This window comes from Hypomesus transpacificus, chromosome 9, assembly GCF_021917145.1.
Source record: "Hypomesus transpacificus isolate Combined female chromosome 9, fHypTra1, whole genome shotgun sequence".
Taxonomy (NCBI): Eukaryota; Metazoa; Chordata; class Actinopteri; order Osmeriformes; family Osmeridae; genus Hypomesus; species Hypomesus transpacificus.
In genome coordinates, this window is record NC_061068.1 from 8,083,804 (window position 1) to 8,110,819 (window position 27,016).

Consider the following 27,016-nt stretch of genomic DNA (forward strand, 5'->3'; position numbering starts at 1 on the left):
TGTCACCTGCAGAGCTGGAAAACAGTCGGCATGAATCACAGAATGAGGATGACAACCATGTTGATGAGGATGAATGATGTTGATGATGACTATGACAATGATGACTATCCCTGGGCTGTTAGCAACAACATTGACAACAGAATCTTTTGACGCTAACAAGTACACTCTGATTGACTCATTGTGTTTCGCAGTTAGCTCTGCCAAACGAGACAGCCCCCTCCATAGACAATAACATCATGCACTTCAGTCCTCGGCTGGGTGGACACAGCAATGGGCTGGGTGCTACAGTAGCTAGCTAGCCCTCCGGTCTAGGCTCTTTGGAGACGTCTGCAGAGTAAGCAGATGTGTGCACTCTTTACCTCCACCTTCCCTCGCCCTCTCCCGCCCCCTCCACTGCCTACTATGATGGGGGGGATGTCTGTGGAGGAACACCAGGGCCTGGGAGACTTCCTGTCTCCTCCCCCAGTCCCCTGAATGGGATATGGTTTTGAACCAAACATCTGTCTGTGTCAGGACCCGCTCATCACAGCACACCCCTCTCTGCTCGGGCCGGGCTGCACGGTGGAGCCAGCCTCTCTGCAGCAGAGGCAGAGCATGCTCAAAGCAGCCAGCGACGGTGCAGCCATGACGTGACACGAGTCATCTGGACAGGTCATTCATAGTTATTTGCGGTACTCTATGAGACATGCATGTGTTGGTTTGTTAAGCTTGTGCACACGTAGGCATGCACATGCGTTTCATCACGGTCCTGATACATTCTGAGGATATCTGACTAAGTGTGGTCATCAGTGTTAAAGCCCAGGTCCACCATCAACCACGAAACACCGAGGACGGAATGTCAAATCAACGCTTGAGTCATGATCTTGGTGTGTTATTTTCAGCTAGAGCAGGAAGCAGCCCTGTCAGAGATCCAGAGGGCCCTTCTCTCAGCTCCAGCTTTTCTGGCTTTCTCTCTGAGAACAGGCCCAGCTGGGAAAACCACTGAATCAGCTGCTGATTGGCTCACTGATGGAGACCATTTGGAACTGAGCGCCGCTGGAGGAAATTGAATTACCCTCACAATCTGTTTGCTGTTTTTCTCGCCACAACAGTTGACGTGACGAAGAGACAGAATTACAAAGTGAATGGCGTGTGTGTGTGCGCGTGTGGTGTTCGCACGCATGTGAATCCAATTCTTTCGTTCTTTTCCATTCTGTTAGAGGTAGCAGTATATAAATCACATCATATTGTCAGTCATACATAAGGAGTTCTGCTTACAACAGCAACATCCTAAAGAGTCTTTTTCTTGTATCTGGGATCTGCCCACCACATCACAATCCATAGAAATGACTCCACCCCCATACGCTGGTCACCCATGGGGAGAGAAAAAGAGGGGTGTGAGAGAGATAAAGAAAGAGACAGATAGAGAGACAGCTAGAGAGGCAGATTATGAGAGAGAGAAAAAGAGAGACAGATTATGAGAGAGAGCGACAAACTGAATGAGAGCGAGAGGGAGGCTGAATGAGAGAGGGACAATGGGTGTAATGAGCAATGCAACCATACAAGAACATTCCATTCCATCATCAACACTCTACAATTATATTTCACAGCAACACTGGGTTTCGTTCCATGGATCACTCAGTAAGGAGCCTGTCATCAGTGAGGTTGAGAAAGGCCAGATTGCATGTTGGGATTTGAGCACTGACTGTAAAACCTCTCCACAACACCTGGGAGGCCATATTAAGTGTGCTGAGATGAGGTCTCCACCATGCTTCAACTGACTGTACCTCTCTCCACAAGGGCCTTGTTAGAGTCAATAGGAATATTTCAAGTCACTGTGTTTCCATCCAATCACTTTAGTACAATAATTAATCAAAATAAACAGCACTCCACAATAAAGCTTTTTATTGTCGGTACTAATCAGACAACTCATTAGACAGTAATGAGCTGACTCTTTCCTCGCTCTTGTCGTGTTCTGTGGGGGACGTAAGCGTGTGGGGTGCTAGCATGAACACACTCACACACACATGAACACACACAAACACACACACACATGAACACACACACACACACACACACACATGAACACACATAAACACACACACACATGAACACACACACACACGCATTAACACACACACACTACCACCATCACCACCAGCATCGTCTGTAGTCCCACTCCAATTATGGTAGCATCTCACCCGGGAAGGAGCCCACTTACCCAGCATTCACTTTATGAATAATTGATTGTTTGCGCCAGTGTTGTGTTTGTAAATACACATTTGCTCTCTGATTAATTGTTTTCTAGACATATTCATTTGTTAAATTTGATTAGATTCTTAAATTCATTATTTATTATCAGGACCCTCTTTGGCAATTAGGCAACACTAGGGCGACTAAAATATTTGCTTGGCATCAGGAAATACACACACTGACGCAAACACACACACACACACACACACATATCCACATTCAGTCACACAGGGTGAGGTACAGCAGTTGTGCTCCAGGCTGCACGCTCTTTGCATTTCCATACAGCTCAGTGGGAGACAGCCTTTTAACTTCCATGTCAGATCAACAAGATTCATGCTTTCAGGAGAGTCCCTTCCTCCCTGTCCGGTATTTACAGAATGTGAAGATGCATGTCTTCACATAGCAAGACTTTGAACCACAGAAACATGCTGATATTGAAATGTTGCTGCATTCACTGTAGCATGAAGGACATTTCTGGAAGGCCATCAACCCCTGTCCAACTGGAGGTATAGCAGACATTTCCCCAACAGCGAATAAGGATGTAATTTTGTGCTTTCAGGAAGCTGGTCATATTTGTATCCAAGTGATGGAGGAAATGAGTTGCAGTGACCTTTTCCCTGGGGATGTAATGAGTGGAAGTGTGCATCATCACTTGCTATGAAGGATTCCACAACAGCTCCATTAGTTCCAACCTTCTGTTAGTAATGTAAAAAAAGCACTCAATTCATACTTGAATATAAAAATGTTGCACCTCATGTACATTTAACACTTTTTATATATTTAGTTAATTTGATAAATATAATAAATGTTCATTGTTATTTAATTTAAGCATGGCATTCTGACTGCATGGACAGATGGTTTGCCTAGTATAACATAGCACTGTATACTGTTGAATTTGAACATGAAGATCCTAAGGCATTTGTGGTAGACTGGCCAGACTTCAATGCATGATCAACATGCAGCAGTGTATTTATACATTTTGAAAATGTTAGCCCTTTCGAATATACATACAACTTCTATACATCAATCTATTTCCCAACAGGGTTCTTTCATGTAGAAAATAAATGTGTTACCAAGCCCCAGTAGAAGCAGATACATGTATGGCATAGAGTTAGGTGTAGCATAAACCAACGACCAGTGGTGATGTCATGTATGGGCAGATGGATCACAGATGGGCCAACCTCCCACCTTGCTCAGTATGAAGTGTTTTTAGATTTGTTTCACCATAGCAATAGTGGACAATGAAGCCCTGGCTCAGGATCTTTGATGACAAGGCATTTGACCAGACCCTTTATTTGATATTCCTCTGTGAAATGTCAGCATCCAATCGAGCAGCCTGGAGTCTGGCTGATGAGGCTGTTCAAAGATTTAGAAGGGACCTGTTGCTATGGAAGCAATGGAAGAACGCCCAGCATCTCAGTGGGAGGTCTAGCCGACAGGACGGACAGACACGATGCATCCAGGGAGTGTAGGAGCAGGACAGGCCGTGTTAGTCTTCTCATGGGGAGGGCTACGAGGCCAGCCGAGGAGAGGAGGGAGAGGAGTGCGAGGCAGCACATATGCCAAATATGAGTCGGCCTGCCAATTTGTAGGATGCTGGCGATTGCTACGCAGGCTGAATCCTTGACAGAGGGAGATGAATAATTGAGCGTGTGTGAAGCGTTGTGTGGGGATGGAGGAGAGATGCTTGGACATGGAATGGAGGCGAGGGGAGGAGGCCGGCTACCAAACCTGTCATTTGGCTATTGACATGTTGCACATTGCATGCTTTTGGTAGCAAAAAGTTAAGAACAAAAAAAGAAAATCCTTGATTGAAGATGGATTTTTAAAGATTGTATGTGTTTGTGCATGCTTGTTCCTCATAAGAAGCTTTTTTAAGATGTCAAGACAGTTGAAGAAAACATATACACATTTTGTGGTTGAATTTACAGTTGAAATGCTCTCAACTGCTTTTTGTCAGGAGATAACCAGACATATTGTCAGGGAACATGGGAGCTTGTTTAAATTCTCTACACACAGCAGTCAGCAACAATGTGCTACTATAAGTACTTTGCAGTGATTGAACAACAATTGAGGGTCACATTGGTGACAGAGGGGGATTTGGCAGAGGGTTTTTTGTCCAAGCTTCCTGAGATGCTTTTGCTCAAAATGAGGGCAATGAATGCAAAACATAGCTAAGGAAATAGTCTCATCAAATCTCCTGTGTCTCCGTTTGAGGGCTTCGAAGAGGCAGTTGCCTCAGAGGGAACAGTCTCAATCAACGGGCACAGCCTTGTCTCCTGTCCAGCTGGAATTCAGAAATAACAGAATCCTGTACAGTGCACCATGTTTCATGGACAAAAGAACATTGAATATATATACAGGGCATCCAAATGTGTTTTGCTGTTAAATATTTAACAATGACTTCCAAATGCAGTCAGGGTGAAATCTACAAAGCTTACTCTACCTTAAAGCTGTAAATGTCTTCATACTTTATGTTATGTTTTAAAATCACCATATTTCTTGTAGTTACAAGTCTGCAGTTTTTATGGTTTATTCTGACTATGGTCTTTATTTTCCCCTCCCCCCCCCCCCCCCCCCTCTCTCTCTCTCTCTCTCTCTCTCTCTCCATGGCAGATACTACCCTGTCAAGGCACTGTGGTAAGTACAGCTGCAGCATGTTCAGTTTTGTTAGATCTGGCTGGTTGGCTTGTGCCAGGTCGAAGATGGTGTGGAGATAGAAGGAAGGGGCCTTGATGGTAGACATAATTTGCATCCTCATAAATCACATTTCATGTTTATGTTATGTTTAAAGCAACAACAACAAAAAAACATGCCATTCAGAAAATAGCGGTGATGGGCCCATTTAGTCAAGTGCAATAATTTCCCTAGTCAGGCAGTCTGTAAGTATGTTTCATCATGTTTAACCTATTGGCCCCTATTTGATTAACTGTCTTTCTAAAGCTTCAAACAGCAGCGTAAAATATAAAGGTATCCTTGTGCTTTTCATAAGGAGCAGATACAATATATTTTAATATTTTAATTTCTCTACAGTTGCTCGATTTGCCTCATGCTTGAAGGAGACTAGTGATCATCCCTCCTCCAGTTAGATAAGGAATAAAATGACAACTCTTTGTGCCTGTTCTGGTCACTGTGGTAACTGTATAACTAGGCTTAGTTCCTAGTGGATCCATTGTGTGTCCATGTGTCCCTGGACTGGCCCACCTGCAGATCCCTGGTACCAGACAATTACCACCTGTGCCTACCACGCTCTGTTGCATTGGCTAGTCCCCGTCTGCAAATAGTTCAAGTTCAAGTCTTTTATTGTCAGATGCACAGAACATCACAAGGTCAGACTGGGCACTGAAGTTTTTGGGACAAGAAAACACAAAGCAACCTGGCATAACATAACATTTAAGTATTTAGTTTAACATAGATTACATCTATGATAAGCTAAAATGTAATAATCCTCCTAAATGTACAAAATAATATACGATATACAATTAGTATCAATGTACATATCAGTGTCCGTTCAGAAGCCTGATGGCCCTTGCAAAGCAACTGTTGTCCAGTCTGTGTGTGCGAGACCGAATGCTTCGGTATTGCCTGCCAGAAGGCAATGAATAGGCTTCTTAAATATTACCAGGGCTGTGGGTTGGACCAGGAGGGAAACAGCTGAACACACCTGGCCCTGTAGCATAGTACAATCCTGCAGTAGGTTATTCATGCTGTCTTGTGTGTACTGTAGGTACCATAAGCTATAGCTGTTAGCAGTGCTGTTAGCAGTTCACCTGACACCCCCACGGAGGGGATTTGTGTGCAGACCTCAGTTTGTGTCTGGTTGTCACAGTATAGGGTTGGCATGGACGTCTATGTAGAAATCAGACACATTACAGTACCTCGCACCTAGTCATTATCATGCGAGGTGCGAGGAGTCGTAAAGGTTAGGAGTCACATGAAAAGACTGAGAGACGCAGTGTCAGTACAAGGTCTTGATGCCCTTGCTCCATTGATCAGTGCTGCTAGCAGACAGCTACGGCATTCAGTATGTAACACACAACAAGGACAGTGTATACCTTTACATGAGGGAATCTTGTGCATGGATGTGTGTGTATGTGTGTGTGTGAGTGGATATAGTGTACGTGGGTGTGGGTAATCATGTGTATGTGCATGCAGACTGTACTGTACTGTGTGCCTTATTTGCATGTTTTGAAATGAGAACATGCGGGACAATGACGTCTCTTGCCCTGCCTGTCGTCCTTCAGACCTCTGTTCAGATAGTGTACAGGGCCCGGGTAGCCCAGGTAGCCGCTCTCGTTGTGAGGTGGCCAGGAGCCTTGGTGCTCAGCTTAATTGACTGCACCTGAGGCAGGAGACCGTGGTGTAATTGTGATAAGAGAAAACGCTGCGCCTGGCTGGTTTTACTGCCCTTATCTGTAATCTCAGGATTGATTATGGTTTTTCTGCCAGCCGAGCAAATTGTTCGGCGCTATCAACTGCAATGGAAACTACTTTAACTCTGCCAGGACCAAATTTAAGAGCACATTGGAAAGCATATTAAACCTTTAGCCATGAACTGTTACAAAATGTACCAGGGCCAGGTTTTTGTTTGTTGGATGTTTTTCTGGTTTATATAAAAGGCTAAAGTATTGAGAGCCCAATATACTACATCTATTTTCAAAATGTAGCCCCATCCAAGGGTAAAATAGCTTACTGTATTTCTTTCCATTCATTTTGTAGATTTGTTTCAGATTTATTTTGTACAGTGCTGTAGCCTCAAACTCAGAGTTTACCGAAAATAGCATTCCTTTTTATAAGGTCCACAACAAAAATACTGTACTGTAGAAGGAAATGTCCTTCATGTGTGTACTCCCTGTCTCTCTACTTTTGAGTGCAGTTTGGGCTGAGAGAGCAGCTAATGGGCTGAGAAATGTCTCCAAATCTACAACAACAACAGAAGCTAATGTTCTCAAGCCTGCTGCAACCACGTATCTGGACCTCTGACAGAAAAAAACAACCATGCTTTACTACAGAAAAGTCATTTCTGTCAGCCTAATTGTAGATCTGCTCTTAGAGTGGCCTTGTGATATGGTCTAATTGCCTGCTGGATTGGACGGTGTCTGGGTTGTTGGTTCTACACACACTGTCTCCGGCTATGAGGAGCAGGATGGTGGATTTAGGATGGAGGTCACCTGTGCCTGTCTAATGTCCGAGATTCATATGTGTGTGGATCTTATAGCTTATGGGTATTGACACAACAGTTGAAATATTGCAGAACGGGTTTGAGTCACAGAGAGAGGAAACAAGCCCAACATTGCAGTCTGTTTAACGAGGAAAGCACCTATCTCCCACCCAATTAAGAATAGAACCTCTCAAAGTTTTCTTCTTGTCAAACCTTCAGCTGCAGGCTGCTTAGTCTGCCTATAGGACAAAGTCTCTGTTTGGATTTGGAGCCATCAGTCAAAAAACTGTATAGGGACAACACAAAGCATTTCTTAGAGGAAACTGCCAAGGAGCATGTTGATCCCATAGCTTAGTCCTCGGCTCCCTGTTCCCAGCTCTGCCTGAATGAGGATAAGTCACACTGCAGCAGACGTCAGAGACTCGATGCACGGAGGAAAGAATCTAATGGCTGCTACAGAAACTATCCCAGTGGGTTAGATCTATCAGACAGGCCAGAAAGAAGCTAGATCCGTTTTCCAAAGAGTGAGTAAGTCTGTCTCTGTGAGTCAGATGACAGAGGCCAGGGGCCTGGGAGACACGGGAAGCTTCAGGACCCATGTGGACTGGTGTCTACTGCAGGTTCAAAGCATACAGATAAGAATGATATGTTCCAAACCAGCTATGAATTTATTCTCCAGGGTTGGTAGTCCTAGCGGAGCATAGTCAAGGTGTCATTACCCTTAACATTCTCCTCATATCCTTGGTGAAAGACACATTTCATGTGAACTGACTACAATACACAGTACTGAACATGATGGAAATGACTACAGTATTTCAAACTGATTATAAACCTAATACAGCTGTATAGACCGTGAGCAGTGCTGTGTGTCTGTCAGTGGTTAATCCAGATAGGCTGTGATGTCAAGACAGGATGTTCCACCCCTATTGACTTACTGTGGAATTACCTCCCACTGAAGTCTGCTCTCCGTTTTAACACCCCCCCCCCCCCCCCTCTTATAGGATGCTGTTGGTGGTCCAGACATGTCTCTCCTCATTCCTCCTGGCTTGGGTGAATCATTTTGAAAAGCACTGTAGCATTAAGGCTCACTGAGACAAGCCTTGTCCAGGCAAATCCCTACACAAATTAGAGTGTAGAGGCCATTATTAAAGCCAATCGCTCCTAGTAGTGCTCAACAGTTAAATTACAACCTTTCCACTCCGGCTCATGTCTCTAGAACAAAAAATCCAGCACTTTTTCCCTCCACAGAGGTGGGAGAGGCAGACGAGGCACAGAGGAGGGAGCAGCTTTAGAGGCATTATTTCCCCAGATTGGGTGTGGAATTAGGGTGTGTTTGGGAGCTGTCGTTCATGTAAGGTTAGGCCCCTAAGAGAGGCAAGACCGTGATCGACATCGAGGTTCAGGAACATAAAGAGCATTACATTTCCTCATATGAAAAGCATATTTTTAACACTTCACCCTGACAGTAGGCTTGTCAAAGGCATGCACGATTCTCAAGTTGGCTTTCATGTGAAGTGTTCGGAGGCGATCTCTTAGGCTGGCTTTAAACTATTCCTTCTTTAAATGCTTTTGTCTGTCAAATGGGTATTTCAGCAGGAACACTTTTCCTGCCAATCAAAACTGCTGCTGTGTTCCCTATGCTCACAGATTACTCTGGAATAAGGAGACAGTGTGTTTCTGTGTGTGTGTGTGTGTGTGTGTGTGTGCATGCATGTGTGGTTGTGTGTGTATGTGTGTATGTAAGTAATAGATATATGTATTTGTCATATCTATAGGATTACACTGACTTCTGGTTTCAGGCCATCCATGTCAAATTCCTGTCTGAGATAGTTTTTGATTACTGTTGTTTGAAAACATTTACTGTGCTCTAGCTACATGTTGCCTGTGCAATAATGTCACATTAATTGATCCAAAATGGGTACATTAATATTAGTTCAACTCTCCCTGCCTGTTCTTAAACATAATTTTCCTTCTTTGGCAAATATGTAGAGCACATAGTGTCTCTGAGGGCCATGTTCTGTTAAAGAAATAACATGGAGTCTTAATTACTGATCACTTTCATTAAATCATAAGGGCTTTGTCACTGAGACAGATTCAGAATAACAATGTAAAGCAGTACCAAACATGACTTCATATTCTCAAGGAGAGTTGTAGTACAAGAGAATGACTTGGAGGTCTTTGGAGATTTAAGTCACAATACAGTACTAACTTGAAACTTGAACTTCCTTTTATTTGTCCTCACAGCCTATTCAGGCTTTGTTGCTGGTAAATCCTGGCAGGTGTATTTGGAGTATGTGAAATCCTTAAGTCTCTGCAGACTTAAAAGAGTTGTCTCTCTGTTCCAAGGCTGATCCAAAAAAGACAATGCATATGCAATGCAATAACACATTCATAGAGCAAATTCCACTTTTCATAATGTGATGCTTTCCTTTATGTCTAGTTACGGAATGGGTGTATTGTAATAAGTAACCCGAATGGTTGAGTGGTGGAGTACAACACTTGTATTAAAAATTCCATGTTTTGTCGCGATGAAGAAAGGTTCTGATGAAGGTCAGAGGACAGAATATGTAGTAGAAATTGAAAACAAAGGTAACATGTGTAACAGGTGTTCATTATTCAATCAGGCGGATACTACATGACAGATCCATGACTGTCATCAGAACATAACAGAGGTTACAAAAGGAATGCATACGTATGAAGGAATAATAAGACAGATTACATGAACAGATAATAAGGCAATAGCAACGTACTGATTGTGATGAACATAAGCACATAAGAAATCCCTGATGGCTTCCACGGTCCCAGCAAAGCAAAGTAACGCTCCCTCCAGCATGAGGTGTATGAATTATACTACTCTCTCTCTCTCTCTCTCTCTCTCTCTCTCTCTCTCTCTCTCTCTCTCTCTCTCTCTCTCCCTCTCTCGCCCAGTGCTCGAGTTGGGGCACAATGCAGGCCGCAAGTGTAGGCCGGTGCTGGAAGGCATGGAGGAGAGGAAGGCCCTGGCCTCTTGCAAACAGAGCCACTGCTGAGGGGTGTGGGCCATACTGCGGGTTATGCTACTGTGACGACCACCACTGCTGAGGCTACTGTGGCTCTGGAGGGGAAGGAGGACCACCATACATCATCATGACCTCTTTTACTGTCAGAGTTCTCCAATAGGCCCCTGGCTTTATCGAGGGCCAGAACCCTGTGAGCATGGTGACGCAGGCACAGCAGATGACATACGACCTGCACAAGCAGTTAGAGGATGCCACTGCTGATGAGATTTAAAGCAGAGGGTCACTGAGATAGAATTCAATGGCCTAATAGATGTCTGGGGTTGTGTTGTAAATGGACTGTTAGATATGATTGATGTAGATCTAGTAAGATGTAATCTAGCATAGATTTCATTGAGTGCCTATTGGGTAACTGTCTTCATTTCACCCGACAGAAGATACTGACTGTACTTTGTGTCTGTGTTTTATTGCCAGACGCGAAAATGTAATGGCAACCTTCTTTTACACAAGGGAAGGGGAAATTTGACTTTGTGAAAAGCTTCAGCATGTCCAGTACCCATGTGTATGTGTGTGTGTGTGTGTGTGTGTGTGTGTGTGTGTGTGTGTGTGTATGTGTGTGTGAGTGTATGTGTGTGTGTGTGTGTGTGTTTGTGGTGGTAGTGGCACTAAAGGAGCTACGTGGTGTGAAGTGGCTGATGGTCCAGAATCCAGCGAGTCAGTGCAGTGGTGTGTCCCAGGTGATGCTGTGCCCTATCTTCTTCCTGTCTCCTGTCACCATAGCTTTCCTCTCAGCCCAGGGAAGAGGAAGATCTCCACTAACTCTACATGCCTCGACATGCATCTTTAATGAACACTACAGAAGTGCATTACTTTAACTACCATACACGGCACTTAATATGTCAGTTTTTTTTCATGTGCAAGCTTTTGTTTCTGTGCTTCTTGGTTCGACACAAGTGGCCAAAAAGAACCTACTGTATGAACAAGGTTTATATTCTATGAATAATTCAATATTACAGTATAAACCAATTAAAGACTATTGTATCATGACACCAAAGTAGATACATGCAAACATGGTTTATTCTACTATTTTATTCACAACTACCTGGTGCTGAGTATCTTCTCCTTTGCACGTTTGACTGGCAGTCTCCTCTTTATATAGCCTCAGGTGATATCCCAGCATGCACCAGAAATAGAAAGCGTGTGACTGCAAGGTGACGGGTGACAGTCCTGGTCAGAGTTTAAGTTCAGCTCTCCTCTCAGGGGTGTTATCCCCCGAGATGAGAGGAGATGTGTGCTCTCCCTAGTATCTGTGTCCTGCTGGGTTTGTCCCTCTGGTGCCTCTGGTGTCTGGGACAGAGAAAGGTCCGCTCGATGCTATCGTCCACCGTGTCCTTGAATGAAAGAGAATGCAGGCAGAGCCATGGCCCTGGACCGGCCCCACAGTGATCCGGAAAGTTCTCCATCAGAAATCAATGGTAGCGTGCAGTCCCTCTTATTCAAGCCCCTTTTGTGTCGTGTCTTTATCAGAGCTGAAGGACAGAGAGAGAGAGGCTATGTGTGCATATGGGAGACCCTTCTTCACCTCCAAGGTTCCTTGTGGTTTCTCAAGGGAAGCCAGGCATTAATACTAGATTAAGTGTCTCCACTTCATTATGGAAAATAAAGCCCTCTACTCAACCTTGAAGCTTTGAAGTGGTGCTAAAGTTCACATGGAGAGCAGTGACCATGTCTGTTTGTTTTAGCTCTCTCTGTGTGTGTGTGTGTGTGTTTGCTCAGGCTCATGCATGCATGTGTGAGTGAGTGAAAGAGTGTGTGTACTTTAAAAGTGCATTGCAGCACTCCTTAATATCCTGCTTGCAGATAGACAGTCAGAGGAGGACCGATTTCCCTGCGGAGAACCACTCTAACTTCCGAGAGAGTAAACACAGTAATCGCCTTTCCCTTCCTCTACCCCAGTGCATTCTGGGTAGGAGGGAGCACAGTTGAACATGGTGATGCTCTTAGCACGCTGACGTATGCTGAGTGTTAGGCTCTTCAATGTCATGAATTTCAAAGAACAGATAATAAAGCCCAAGGGTCCTTATTCAGCAGAACAGTGCTTAATAAGTAAATTGCCTACCTATATCCTCCACCTTTAATCACAAATAGCTCCAGATGAATATCTTGTCCTTTGATTACACTCTTATGCCTTGCTTGACTGCCAGTCTAAATGGTTGCTCCTCAACCAAGAGGAAAATATGAGGATCAGCGGTTAAGTATTTGTCCTCTGACTTTTCTGTGGAGGTGCCTTGCATGCACAACAAGAACATTCTGGAAAGCCTGTGTGTTATACAGTCAAAGGTGGATCACAGCACAAGCTTTGGGAGAAGTTCCATCCTGAATGGATGACATATTGGTCACATGTACCGTAATCAGTCTGTTGGAGCTTCAGCTGAACCCAGCAGAACATGCTCCTCTGTGCTCTTCACCTGAACCCAGCAGAACATGCTCCTATGTGCTCTTCACCTGAACCCAGCAGAACATGCTCCTCTGTGCTCTTCACCTGAACCCAGCAGAACATGCTCCTCTGTGCTCTTCTGCTGAAACAGGTGGCAAGCACTCCCTGCGAGCGGCCATGTAAAAGGACACCTTTACAAGCTCATAAATAACAATGGTGAATGGGAGGGCGATGCAGACACATGGGGGTCACCTCTGCACAAGTAGGGCACAGCGTCCATGGAGGTTTGGGCGCACCGATGCACCCCGACTAGAAGTGGCTGGCATCAGCAGGTTTGTGGGGGGTGTCGAGTTGATATTTAGGACGACAAAGCGCACCTTGTTTCCCCTCAGGCCACTTTTCGTCTGTTTCTGGCACCAGCTATGCGACAGGTGTCTTTTTCCAGGGAACAAGTGATAAATGAATCCGTGTTTGTCTGGGGCAGTGCATGAAAACACAGTGTGAAAACAGAACAAAAATAAACAAAAAAGTCCCAGGTGTCACAGGTCTGATTAATCAAACAGAAAAGAGGCGTCTCCTGAGATTGAAAAGTCACTGCTGAGGACTCTGGGGTGACTCGCTGTGTTAGTTGTGCCGGCTGTGCCGGGCTAAGACAGGTTCAAACCAGATAACTGACATGGATCTGATGCGTTGTCAGATAGTGGCCCCTCTTCAACCTATGTCTGTCACAGCAACTGTGCAATTACAAGTTGACACAATAAATATCATCCACACAAAAGGAACCATCCTAAGTTTTAATTACGACGATAAGAGCCTTTCTGTCCGTCGCTTGGGTTCATTGTGCTATTTGTGTTGCCACAGACTTATGACTTGACATTTATTATAATCCCACATAATGATGTTACTTAGCCTCATTATTTGCTGTTGTTGGCATTAGCCACGCTAATGTATGAATTAATGATGCTGAGAGGGAAGGCAGGGCTCTGGGTCTGGTACAGGGACAACACAACATGCACCTGCCATCTCCTGAGACACTCATTACAACAGCAGCAGTCAACCATTCACATCACAACACAGAACAGAGAATACAGTCTCACAGCATTGCTCTGCTTACTCACATAAACACACACACACACAGAGTGAATTTTATGACCGACAGCGGTTGTAGACGTGATCAATCTTCATTACGATGGTTGCCCTGTCAAGAACTTTCTGTCAGATGTTCATTCATCTTTTTCTTTTGCCCACACAGTTCGTATTTCTCTGTGCACTTTTACAGTAAAAAGGCTTATACAAACCAAGGGCTATAAGTCTTTCAAAAAGGTAATACTGTAAGTACAATAATATTCAAACTAGATGTTGTAGCATTTGGCTAATCTACAGCTCATCAGAGCAGTAGGAAACATTATGGGATGTACCTGCGTACCGTGTCGTACGCCAGGGTGTGCTCAGTGGTGTGCAGTGTTGCACTGGTGAGTTTACAGGTCCTCTGAGAGCGTCTCTGGGAGGCTCATCTGTTACATGGTTGGATAGGAGAGAAGAGAGGAGACAGAGAGAGAGAGAGAGAGAGAGAGAGAGAGAGAGAGAGAGAGAGAGAGAGAGAGAGAGAGAGAGATGAACATCCTGTATGCAGAGAGGATAAGTAAAGGGCTGTGGCATAACCAGGTCATTCTGTTCTACCAAGTGTGTGTGTGTGCGTGTGTGAAAGACTGGGACATCCTGAATTCTGCTTTGGTTTAGTTTGGTTACATGAAGCAAAAGAATGTGCAAAAGTACAGTATTGTGTAAATACAGTGTACTGTATGTGTGTGTGTGTGTGTGTGTTTGTGTTGTGTGGATGCTTCATTGCTTTATTCATACCTCTAAATTAGAGTTGAAGACCATACATTCCAGATCTGTTGTAAAGACTGAGCAACAGTAACAGTGAGTAACAGTGGCTTAGCTACTGTATGTCAGGAAGTAAAATGTAGTTACTACTAATGTAGTTAGTTTTGAACCCTATTTACTAAGCAGAAATTGATAAAAAGGGCCTTTCTTTCTCGTCACGCTTGTCGAGAGGAGAAATGTGGTGTCTTTCTCATTCTCGTGTCTGTCCTCTTCTTCTCCTCTATCTTAATGCAACTTTTTTCTCATGCTCTCTCTCTCTCTCTCTCTCTCTCTCTCTCTCTCTCTCTCTCTCTCTCTCTCTCTCTCTCTCTCTCTCTCTCTCCCCTGTTAGCCCAGAGCATTGTGACATGCCACACAGGCTTACGATCGTTTCTCGCAGTAATAACGCTGACCTATTAACTGACAGTGATGTCTCAAAGGAGAACCACTTGTCGCTAAATTATACATACTGTCTTTCTGCCTCTCCTGCCTGACTATGTGGATGAAGAGCAGTGGTGGCAGCCCCTCAGACTGCCTCCCACCCTGCAAGGCAACACTGTCTACCCCCTCTTAATGTCACTGTTTCTCTTTTAAAAGGTCATGCTAAAGAAAAAGGCAACTTTGAGAGAGAAATGAAAGAGACATTTGTCCACATTAGAGAAGTAGTTTCTGGCCCGTTGTTTCAGTGTCTGTCTGTCCTTCCAGGCTAGCCTTGAGAAGTGGTTTCTTTGGCTGACGAGAGTAGCTTTGAGAGCTCACTGACTGTGAGTGCCACATTTCAGCACACCTGCATGTCTGATTGAGACTATTGGCCTGACTAATGCAGGCTGTGTATCAACTCAAAGAGGACAATGCAGCTCTCCATTTTCAAAGATTATCTGAGCTTGTCTGATTTATCTGAAGCTATTCAAAAGTGTGTTGAATGGACATTGTCCTGCAACCTTCCTTTGGAAAATAAATCCCACTACAGCTTCAGAACACCCATTTACCTCTCTGCATGGACAGGAAGTTAGCCAACATGTGATCAAAACGTAGTTTTGTAATGTTTTCCTAACTAAAACATCAGTTTCCATCACACCATCTATTTTGTCTAATGCTATTATAGGCTGGACAAAGCCTTGGTGTGAGGTACTGTGCTCTGGTGTTGGTATGGTTTACATGCCTAATCTGGAGTCACGTATATCTACCCCGCAAATAAGATTCTCACAAGAGAGCCAGGCTTGAGCTCTGTGTGTTCTGCCAATATTGTTCAAGTAGATTATTTTCTGTAAATCCACTGAAGCCTGTTGTATTACAGACGAGAATCCTATTCATATGGAGCTTACGCAGTTTACACTGGCTTACACTGTTGAAGTCAATAACTAGGATCAGGAAATGTATAGAGCTGCATCTCCTCCTTTAAGTCACCTGGCATGGGGAGGGGAATGATGACAAACTGTACTCTACTGTACAGCTCCCACGCCAGTTACTCAGGGCTGTTTGCCTCAACTCCTCTGCCTTCTGCGACTTCACATGTTCCACAAGCATCTCATCTGTGTCCAAACAACGGTACACGTACAGCCCTGAGTTTGATTGTGGGATTCCATACAGTTGAGTGTAGCAATGTTGGAATTCAGGCATGACTCTTCAGAGCCTCACTATTCAGCCCCCACAGTCCTGCTGAACCCTCACACCCACCCCAGTACATCCTCTCTTTTGATCATAGCGTAATACATTTTTAATGAGCTTGTTACACCACCCTGAATGAAGAACTGGATTAGTGATAGCACTGCATGTATATTTTTTTGCATTTCAGTGTTTTCTTTTACTGCTCTTTCGAATCCTCCTCAGTCTTAATTCTCCTCTTTGTCCTTCCCTCGGTTTGGCTCTCTCTCACTGCAGGCCATGCGTGATGTGTGAGGGATGTGAGGAGAGACAGTTACATTCGATGTTTATACTAGCCAAAGCCGGGCTCATCCTTTTCTTGACCCTGTAACTGGCTGGAGGCCTCCCAGGGATCGAGAGAGAAGTTTTGAAGAGTTGACACAGAGAGTCAGACCTAAAGGGACGTGGGTGGGAGAGGGAGAAGGGAGAGAGACATTGCGAGTTGTTCACAGGGGCTTAGTTCTGAGACAGTATTAATGCTGTCTCCAGTGAGGGTCTCACTGGAGACACTCCTGGATCTCAGCTCCGTTTCCGTCCTTTTGGCCGATGGAGAACATTAGACACCCTAACCCTGACCCTCTACTCCTCCACAGACCCTCACCCACGACCTTCTCCCCCTTTTCTGTCATGCCGCGAACCGTCACCCTACACACCTGGGTCGCTGCATCCATGGCAGAAATCCAACAGGGGCTGACAGATGGTACACCATGTCCACATGTATTCTTCATCATGGACTTCATTTCCCAGGGGCATTGTTATGGATGTCTGTGGCCTGGGTGCCTTGTGACAGATATGGAGAACAATACTGAGGCTGCATGTGTCAGCCAGTGGCCTGTCTGATGCTCGACGCGTTATATTGACTTTGACGCCTCAGTGCTGTGCTGCCTACAGATTTTCAGAGTTTGCTCTTGCATATTGACTTGATATATCGGGGTTTTAAACCTCATTCTGCCTCTCCTCCTTCCTTCTTTGTTCCCTCTGCTGTTTTTTTCTGTCTGTCACTCCGTCATGTCTCTGCCTCTCTCTCCGTGCCTCTCCATCTGTCCTCCTCCTCTCTGTCCGGGTTTTGCTGCTGTACTGTAAGAAGAAAATGAAAAAATATGTGCAAACATGGGGGATGGCGCCTGCAGTATTCATATTCCGGCCCAGCCCGCTCCTCCTCTCCAGCTCTCATCACCTGCATTGATCCTCTCCCAGTGCCCCCCCCCGTTCAGGACTAGATTTAAATGAGAAACGGATTGTTTCCTTTATTCGCTTATTTCAAAGAGTAATGGAGTTAATCTGTCTTCTCCTCCGTCTCCAGAGGAGGGAAAAACATAAGGCGTCAGGAAGGAAAGATTGAATCACAGTGTTAAAGGCAGAAATGTCAATGCGTCTTTAATGACAGTCAGCTTGACATTTCCCCAGCAACATTTTCATCGAAAACACTCTTCCTGGGTTTTGATTATTTTCCCGGCACACTGTGGAAAAGAGGCAATGTTCTATCATTCTGTTACAATAGGCAATGTTGTAGTGAGCATTCTGTTGAATAGGGAATATGTAGGGCCTGTGATATTTTACATTTTGTGATTAATAAAGCTGTTTCAATTATGCTAACCAATAAAATATACACTTAGAGTTTGTGGAGTATAGAAAAATATGATGTAAGTTTTAAAAACAGTTTGAGTGAACATATAAATAAGTAGAATGTGTGAGGTAAACTAGTATGGCCATAACCTTAGACATGCAAGGAATATCATAATGCTCCGTGACTTGAGAGGTAAGTATTATGTCGTCTTTTCACATCTGACAACCTTGCCAATTTTCTTCCCGTATATGCGAGAATTTGCTTAGTCTTTCTGAACAGTAACCATGCCAACGCAGCAATCGTGTCTAATGGATTTCCGCATGCGCTTCTTGCTGAACACATGAATCGTTATGGAAGGAATAAAGGCACGGGGAGTGCAGGAAGGCTTTTGCTCTTTTTAAATGTCAATTTGAGTCTTGATGTCTGCTTGGTATTTTGCTGCTGTCTTGGTAGTATATCACTATTGTTACAGTGGACCTACAGAATAGTTTTGCAGTTATGGGGAATGTATTTACTCATTCATATTTTATTTTATTTTGTTAAGAATTTGATTAGATTTGTTTTGGTCAAGGTTTATTGTTTTGCATCTGGATTCATACCAGGGAGGTGGAACATATAGATGTTGTGGATGACTATAGAATACTGATGAGATCAGAGTGTAAACACACTCCTTCAGGCAGATATTCTTCCACTTGAACCAACAGATGAGTGGATTAGGAGAGTTTGCTTTACCTGGAAGCTCAGCTGTCTGGTTAATTAGAGTCAGGTACGGTATGTTGCCTGCAAGAGGAGACTCGTGATGGTAATGGAGAGAGTACACTTCAGCTTTAAAAGTTCTCCTCTGGCATCCATCAAATAGCCTAGGCGTAGTCGTGCAGTCATTTTGGCTCAATAGCCTGAAAGCCATCGGCTCTTTAACCCTGCAATCAGGAGAAAACCTAAGCGAGTAACTCAGTCCTGGCAGTCAACCCTCTGACACAACATTGGATTATTTCCTGGTTACTTATTCCCCTCTTTGAGCGTCTGATGGCATTCTGGAGAGATTGTGCTGAGTTGTGCTGACCAAGCCAGAAAGGCCTGTGCTGCAGGACATGTGCCCTGGTCTCTGGGTCTGGGGTGGCTGGATCGATGTGGTGTCACTACCTTGGCCTGGGGGACCAGCTGCCACCATCCCTCATACTGGATGTCCTCATCTAGCTCCCTGTCACCTCTAAGCTGGCTGTGGTGGGGGGAAGATTTATGCAGGCCCAGACATGCTACGGTACACCAGCTGTGCTGTAGGTGGACTCAGCCAGGACACTGGGTGTTTTGCTTTGGTGTTTAGTTTGTGATGGTTGACGTAGGATTGTCTTCCACGAAAATTGATGTAAGATACTGTAGCATTATGGGTTTGATTGTTTAGAGCCATATCAAAACTGCACAGCAAGACATACACACCTTCAAATAGACAAAAACCGCAGCTCATTGTTGCTGGTAGGATAAGGCACTTACTATTTACCACTCGATAACCTGAAGGATCTGATCCACTCAAGGTCACGAGTGAAATATTATCAGTTAATGAGAAATACAGAAATATCTCCAGAGAGTGAAAGAGAGATAGCGAGAGGGTGAGGGTAAACATGCACACAAAGACGCCAACATTTGACCTTTGGAGGGCTTTCTGTCCTGTGGAGGCTTGTTCTGTGGTGATAAGAATAATGGTTTTGGCGCCATGACCCAGGGAGACCTGGCTCCTGTTGCTGGGCTGGGGATAGGTGACCAGCAGCACAGATACAACCATACAGCCTGCTTCAACTCCTCAATCCATCAGGAGAACACAAAGACTAAGATGTACACCAATGCAGGGACACAAACCATTAAGACAGGACTGATGATTATATACCTGAAAGCAGTGTGTGTGTGTGTGTAGTAGTTTGGAGTAGTTTGGGGTTTGGGGTGGCTGTAGTATTTTTTGTTGAAACAGACTGTCATTGTGGTAGTGAAAACTCTTGTGTGTATTCAACAAGATGGCCCACTGAGTTACTGGTATCATCAGAAGGACCTTGTTGAAGATGAGCTGTGTAGTATTTCCTTGATCTATTTGATTATTTAAATCCATCCACTTTAATTTGAAGTTAAAGTACATCTTCACTTGACACCAAACGACTTTTAGAAGAGAGCCTTGTTGAAATTCACTTAGTTAGTCTGTGATCTCAACACGTCAAAGAGAGAGAGAGAGGAATCAAACGCTTCTAAGAGACTAGAAACTCCAGGTGATATTAGGTAATATTAGCGATTAATTGATTTTCTTGTACATAGTGATTCCTTCATTTTCAGTTCACTGTCCTCCATGTCATTTTACATCTGGTTCATGGTATGAAATATCTGAATTCCTATGTAAACATGAATCTGGTTTTAGATGATAGAGGCATTCATTAGTGTGTGTGGTGTGTGTCTGTGCTGTATTTGTGTGTTTGGTGGGTAGAATCTGCAGTATAATGTTTTTGTGTTTATCCTTAAGGCACAGGAAAGACTCTCAATGTAAAATTACTTTATTGAGTAATGATCGGTGAGCATCGATCCCTGTTTTTTACTGACTCAATAACACTGGTTACAGTAGCAATTATGCCTATAATTACAACATCAGTAGGCAGTTTGTAACAACATGGTGGTATGCTCTCTAGATTAGTTCATTGTAGATGAATGGCTGCCTGCAGGCTTGGCAGGCAGAATCCATAGAACCCCAGACGTTACTGTTGATGATAATGAGAGCAATATTCTGGTATGAAACATCAATGGAATAACCTTTATTGTGGCCATCAAGATTGAAACTTGCCTACGAGAATGACTAAAAGACGTGTTTCTGAGGGCACTGTTTCTTCCACTGCAAGAGTGTCCTGCCTTCACCAGATCAGATTCTACTCTGAAGAGTGATGGAAGCCGAAACCACTTACATCCCAAGACAAAGATCAACCCCCCCCCCCCCCCCCCCCCCCTCCAAGAAAACAAAAAACAAGGGAGTAATTACAGAGAGATGTCAAACACAAGTACTCCATTTTCTGCGCCTGACTTCCTAGATGGCCTTGATCTCCTCCAGGGCAGAATACAGATGAGCATGTCCCCCGGTCCAGAGGCTGGAGACTAATGGCTGGCCCGGGCCTATCTCTGGCCCTAGGGGGCTTGGAGAGGAGAGAGGATTAAAGAGTGAGGGATGAGAGGGAGGGATAATGAAGGAGATCTGTCTTAAGTCTAATCACTGATGTTTTTAGACATGATCTGGCCTAGAGAGACAGGCCTGCCAGGAGACTCCCCTCGCCCAGCCGAGCAGGATTGATCTGTCCAGACTTGTTCTCAAGTGCTCTGGAGACTGAAGCAGTCATATCGAACAAACCCCCCAGGGTCTCCATCCTTTACTCTTGTGATTGTTTAGATGTTTTGGGTGACTGTGTGTAGAACAACCGATTCTGTTTTCGTCTACCCTCCTGATGGTTGAACGTGTCCCTGGCTGTTAAACTGAACTCCTTGTGATGGCAACACAACATGATGCCAGGTTGTTATTCTATGTCAAATGTTTCCACTTTGTGAGAATGTTGGCTCACTTTAAACGAATATTTGTAAATTGGAAAATATAATGGAAAATACCATAGATAGTTTGTTGCTCATTGTGTATTTGTAATGCTAATTACTCTAATTGTAGGGAATCAAATCATGATGTTGTACACAACAACTAAACAATCACAAGGGATGCCTGGGGAAAGCACTTTTATGTTAATAATGAGAGAAAAGAGAGAGAGTGAGAGAGAGAGACTAAGAGAGAAATTGAGAGAGAAACAAAGAGATGATAAAAGAAAATGAGGCAGAGATTGGAGATTAAAAGCTAATAACCTTCTAAACAAATTCCCCATCTGCCTATTGGAAGGAACAGAGTAGAAGCTTTGTCTTTCAGTGGGCTATTTATTAAGGCCTCTCTCCAGGGTTATCATGTGTGGCTAAAAATATCCTGTGAGAAAGTACTCTTGCAATGAGAACAGAAGAAGGACTAACTATACTGTATCTAAGGCAGCCATAGGATGAACTGTTGCCTTCCTGTATAGGTTGTGCTTTTGGTTTTAAATGGTTGGTTGAAAATTCTGATCATGGTATATATTTTGAGCAATCCGTTGATACATGTTTCACCAGTGTATCGTCCATAGATCTACCTACTTTCTATCTACCATAGAAAGATAAATGTTGCTCTACAATGCACTTTATTATCTTTATCGCCTGTTGTGGAATCAAAATTGTCAACTTTATTGGTTGATTTTAGGGGTCAGTGATTGTGTCTGCACTACTAATACCTCCCAACTGATATCCCCCCTGACCACTGTACCAGTCACCTACCTACACACTTCTGTTGTAATTTGCCTCATCTGTGGTTGTACCACCAAGCTTGGGGCTGTGTGAAATGATGATATTGTAGGGTGAGATAACAGACAGGATGTAGCCTTGAGGCCATTCCATGCTCAGACTCCTTAAAAAGATATTTCGTGAGAAGGCAGGCCCATCTCCACCGTAGCTGAATGCCGGGAGAACCTGGCAGGGAAGGTCTGTAGAGTAAGAAGTAGATGAAAGGAGGGGAATTTTGTTTGACATGTTTGTCCATTTTGTGGCACGTCTGAAGGGAAAGCTTTGTGATACTACAACTCGCGCTAATCAGGGAGCCGTTAGATGATGTTTCATCAACTAGTTTGCATCCACTGCTGAGGAGCAACAACATGATTTGAATATTGAGACTAAGTCTTCTCGGCACAATAAGCAATTAAGCATGAGTTCCTGAATAACACCTCTGTAACAGCGTGTGTTCGATTTGAACGGAGTGTAACAGTAGATGTGATGGAACATCTGTCAGGGCTTGATGTGCTGTAGCAGAGGGGAGAGTATAGTTCAAAGTATCATTGTTAGTCTGGTGTTAGTGTATATTTCTCCATACAGATGATGAGATGAAGGTAGCCTTTCGTGGGTGGTGTCTGTGTATCCTCAGGGGCTGATCAACTGGCACCAAGAGATGACTTTCTGAAGGGGGCCCTGTAGACACGCTGGTGCCCCCTAGTTGTGGTTTTCTCCAAAGAGACAATAGAACTGCTCCCACACTCAGTCATAGATAGACACACAAACACACACGCAGACAGAAAGACAACACACACACACACATGCACACAGATAAACACCTCCTGGGCTGAATGGAGGTGTATTAATCACACTAACGCCTCGCACTGTGATCTGTGACCCAGCCTTTTAATTGCATCCGCTCTGCTTTGCTCCTGCACTTCTTCTTTATCTCCTCTCCTCCCTCTCTCTCCTGCCTGAGTTTCCTCCAGTTGTGCCCGTGAGAGGGAACTAATGCAGAGATAAGGGAGGAGTGGAGAACTGCACAGTTTTTACTACTCTCCCCCAGGGCCACTGATAGGACAGGCCAAACTGACACTTGTCTCTGGAGACTTAACTTTTCACTAGAGTCACTAGAACACATGGATGTCAGTGTGGCAGGAAGATGCCACGGGAACCTTCTAGATTAACAAGTACGGTGCAATTTTGAAACCATGAAAACCACCTTTGATTTTCCGATGCCGAAAATCTTGCTTTGCTAAACCTGTGGCGTGGTGTAGCCTCCTACACTAGCCTACAAAGGTGCTGTTGACAGCAAGATGTGCTTATTCAGGGTTTGTGCCACCTGGAGACAGACAGAGGGGCTAAGAGTGTGACAGCACACTAACGATGTGACAAGGTCTTGTTCAGCCTGCAAGTGCACCGGTCACAGATAACAAGCCTTCATTGTTAAAGTAAAACATGAGCACTGATGCACACAAATGTAGACAGACAGCACTTTATATATCCCCTGAACACACATACACAATACACCCCCTCAAACAGTCAATCACTCTCATGTCCTGAAACTGGTGTGTGTTTTGAAACGTGCACACAGAGACACAAACACACGTCTTGAGTCATTTCTGTTTATCAGACTTACAAATGTGATCCAGTAAATCCAAACGGATTATGGATTTTTATATCCCACCAAAGTTAAGTTAGTGAGTAAGTTTTACTACGCTATGTTTGCCTTTACCCACTCATTAAACATCAGGTTTTGAATTTAGAGTTATGGTCTACATGCCCACCCAATCCCACTAAACCAACCATGCTCCCTCCACAGCAGGCTGCTTTAGTGGACGGCATGATCTGTACCGCTCTTTCCCTCCCTCTTCCCCATGCTCAGCCCAAGTAAATCACTGTTATTTGCAAATTGAGGGGGTGGTGTTGATTGGCCTGTTGGGTTGAGGGAAGCAGTGGGGTGGCAGACAGAATGTTTACTTAGCGCCGCACCACCGCAGAGATAAACACAGCCCAAACAAAAAGAGCACAATGTCCATTGTGGCCCATTTTCATGGGATTTATCACTACCTGATTTGTCCCAGAGCCTGGTTGGCTGGACCTGAAGTCCCGTCTGCATCTCAAACCATGGCTGAGCTGCTACTGCCGTCCATGCTGTGTGTCACACAAGCTGAGAGGGGCAGGAAGGGGATATCACCATGCCTCTGCAGGACAGAGGGACCTGTAAAGACTCCTGTTGGGGGAGATGGGAATGACCTGGCAGTGGGAGTGTGAGGGTGTGAAGAGAGAGGCTGATATGAGGCCAGACCAGACACACCAGTGGTAGCTGTGGTGGCCGATGGTCTGTGACTGACCTGTTTGCCTTCCAGCCTCTCTGAGGGCCACAAGCAATCTGTCTGTGTGGAGCAATGGAACATACGGTTAAAGATAAAAGGGGAGTGGGAAAACAGAGGGAGGAGAGGGAGAAGAGGGAGAAAAATAGAAGAAAGAGGGATATCAATTGTGGAGAGAAGGATGGAGAATCTGAGGAAAGTGCTGTAAACAGATATAGAACAAGTGGCATTAAGGGAGTTACTCACCACAGCAGCAGTCTGAGTTATGATAGGATCTACTGTACCATCTACAGCAAGTATATCTGGGACCGTTTCTACTGCATCCACGCCAGTCTTGAAGATTTCTGTTCTCCAAAATCCCCCACACAAGCATAGCCTGCTAAGACAAACCATGGAGAGAGACCCAACCGTGGTCTCTTACTCCTAGTCAAATACTAACCAGCACGATGCCGCACACAGTACCGTAAGGGTGTGCCTGTACATCAGTGAGGCTTTACCCCCGCCACTCCTCTCCTATTTAACCAGCAAGACCCAGATAAACAGGTGAGGTGATATAGTGAGGCAAGAAGCAGCATTGATTGAACCTAGGGGGGCCAGGGGTTTTAATAAGGGCTGCATGGACAGATGGAGAGTGGCTTGCTTTACTGACCTTCAGGGCCGTCCACTGAGAAAACAAACACTTGAGCTCTGAGTCCTGTCTTCATTCATCCGGGGGAGGAACTGAGGGGGAGGATTTAGAGCACACCTGGCAGCAGCTCAATTCACACCTTGGCTTGACTTGCCGTTAACACCTCCACACTCTGACACACCATCTTTCTTTCGCTCACACACTCTTCCACTAGCTCCCTTGCTTTCTCTCTTTCACTCTGTCTCTCCCATTATCTCTCTCTCTCTCTCTCTCACACACACTCACCCACACACACACTCTCCTTCTCTCGCCCTTTTACACTGTCTGTTCAAGGTGGGAATTTTACGCCTTCATGCCGCCTTTCAGTTTGGTATAAAAGGTACAAACACAGAATGGGGGGTCATTGTTGTACTGGCATTAAGCCAACAGTGGAGGTAGTGACAGAGCCCAATGGAAATCTGTGTACAAACGAGAGGCAGCAAGGCGAGACTACACACACTAGATGCCGATGCTGACGTGCTCTTATGGCGGAACACCAGCATGCTAACCAAAGGCCTCGCAAGGAGGCATTCTGCTGGCTTTCAGTGGTTTTGTGTAAACAAGCAAAGCTCAGAATAACGAGGGGTCTTCTCTATGGTAATATTACGGGATCTATGTTTTATAAGTTCTATCATTTCTATAGTTGTATCTGTTCTCTCTAGTACACACACAAACTCTTTAATTCTGTCTTTAATCTCTCTCTCTCTCTCTCTCTCTCTCTCTCTCTCTCTCTCTCTCTCTCTCTCTCTCTCTCTCTCTCTCTCTCTCTCTCTCTCTAACACAAAAGATTTCCATCCATCTCTCTCTCTCTCTCTCTCTCTCTCTCTCTCTCTCTCTCTCTCACTGTTGCTCTCATACTCTCTTCTCACCACCACAGGCAACCACATCAAGTAGATGCTTCAAATCCAAGGATACTGTATGAAGCGGTTGTAGTGTGCCACCAAAAGACCTTGGCAAACAGCATAAACTAAGAGTGTCTGGAACATGGTATTACTGGTCGACTAGTCCTCCCTGAGGAGGGGCAGGGGCCATGCTGGAACACAGGGCCTGGGAACTGGCCCAACAACCTCCAAGGGATTCACAGGACGTCACAACACCATGGCACATGATCTGGCATGGCCTTGTGGGTTCCCATGCCAACCACTTTCCTGACACCAGGATGTGTAGGAGAGCAAGAGAGCTTGAGTACAGAGATAGCCTCTGAGCATACGCACACACACACACACACATACACACACACACATTCGTACACACACACACATTCGCACACACACACACACACACACACACAGCCTTGCTCTGCAACCCCCACTATGAATGACCAGCCAAAGTGACAACAATAACTGTTCAGTTATAGCTAATTCTAATAGTCTTATCTGGTAGTCATTTACATTTACACAATATGCATATATTCTCTCAATGGACACTGTCTGGTGTCCTTGGACAACTACAGTAAATCAGATCTCGGTTGCAGTGAAATTACCAACTGTGAGCAAAATGATGTCATAATTGAACATTTCTATATGAAAACAAGAAAACAAGGCAAGAGTAAAAACAATTCTTATTGGTTATAAAGTTCTCCATGACACATGATGCATCCTGCAGATCACTGTACCAGAGAGAAAACTGTTTGATGAATGGCAACATTGTTCAAATTATGTTTGCAATTTCTTCATTACTTGCAATTACTCTAAAGTTGAAACATCAACCTAATTTGTGCAATGTGTACTCCAGTAGTTGAGAAGATCTCTTGCTTATTAATCTGT

General features: G+C 44.5%; 1 protein-coding gene across 1 annotated transcript in view; it reads left to right on the forward strand.

Moving 5' to 3' along the window:
- The window catches only part of cdh4 (cadherin 4, type 1, R-cadherin (retinal)), a 116,949-nt gene that overhangs the window by 47,442 nt on the left and 42,491 nt on the right, over nucleotides 1-27,016 (forward strand). The window contains exon 3 of the mRNA XM_047025488.1: nucleotides 4,849-4,872. Coding sequence (XP_046881444.1) covers nucleotides 4,849-4,872 — 24 coding nt within the window. The remainder of the gene's footprint in view (nucleotides 1-4,848; nucleotides 4,873-27,016) is intronic.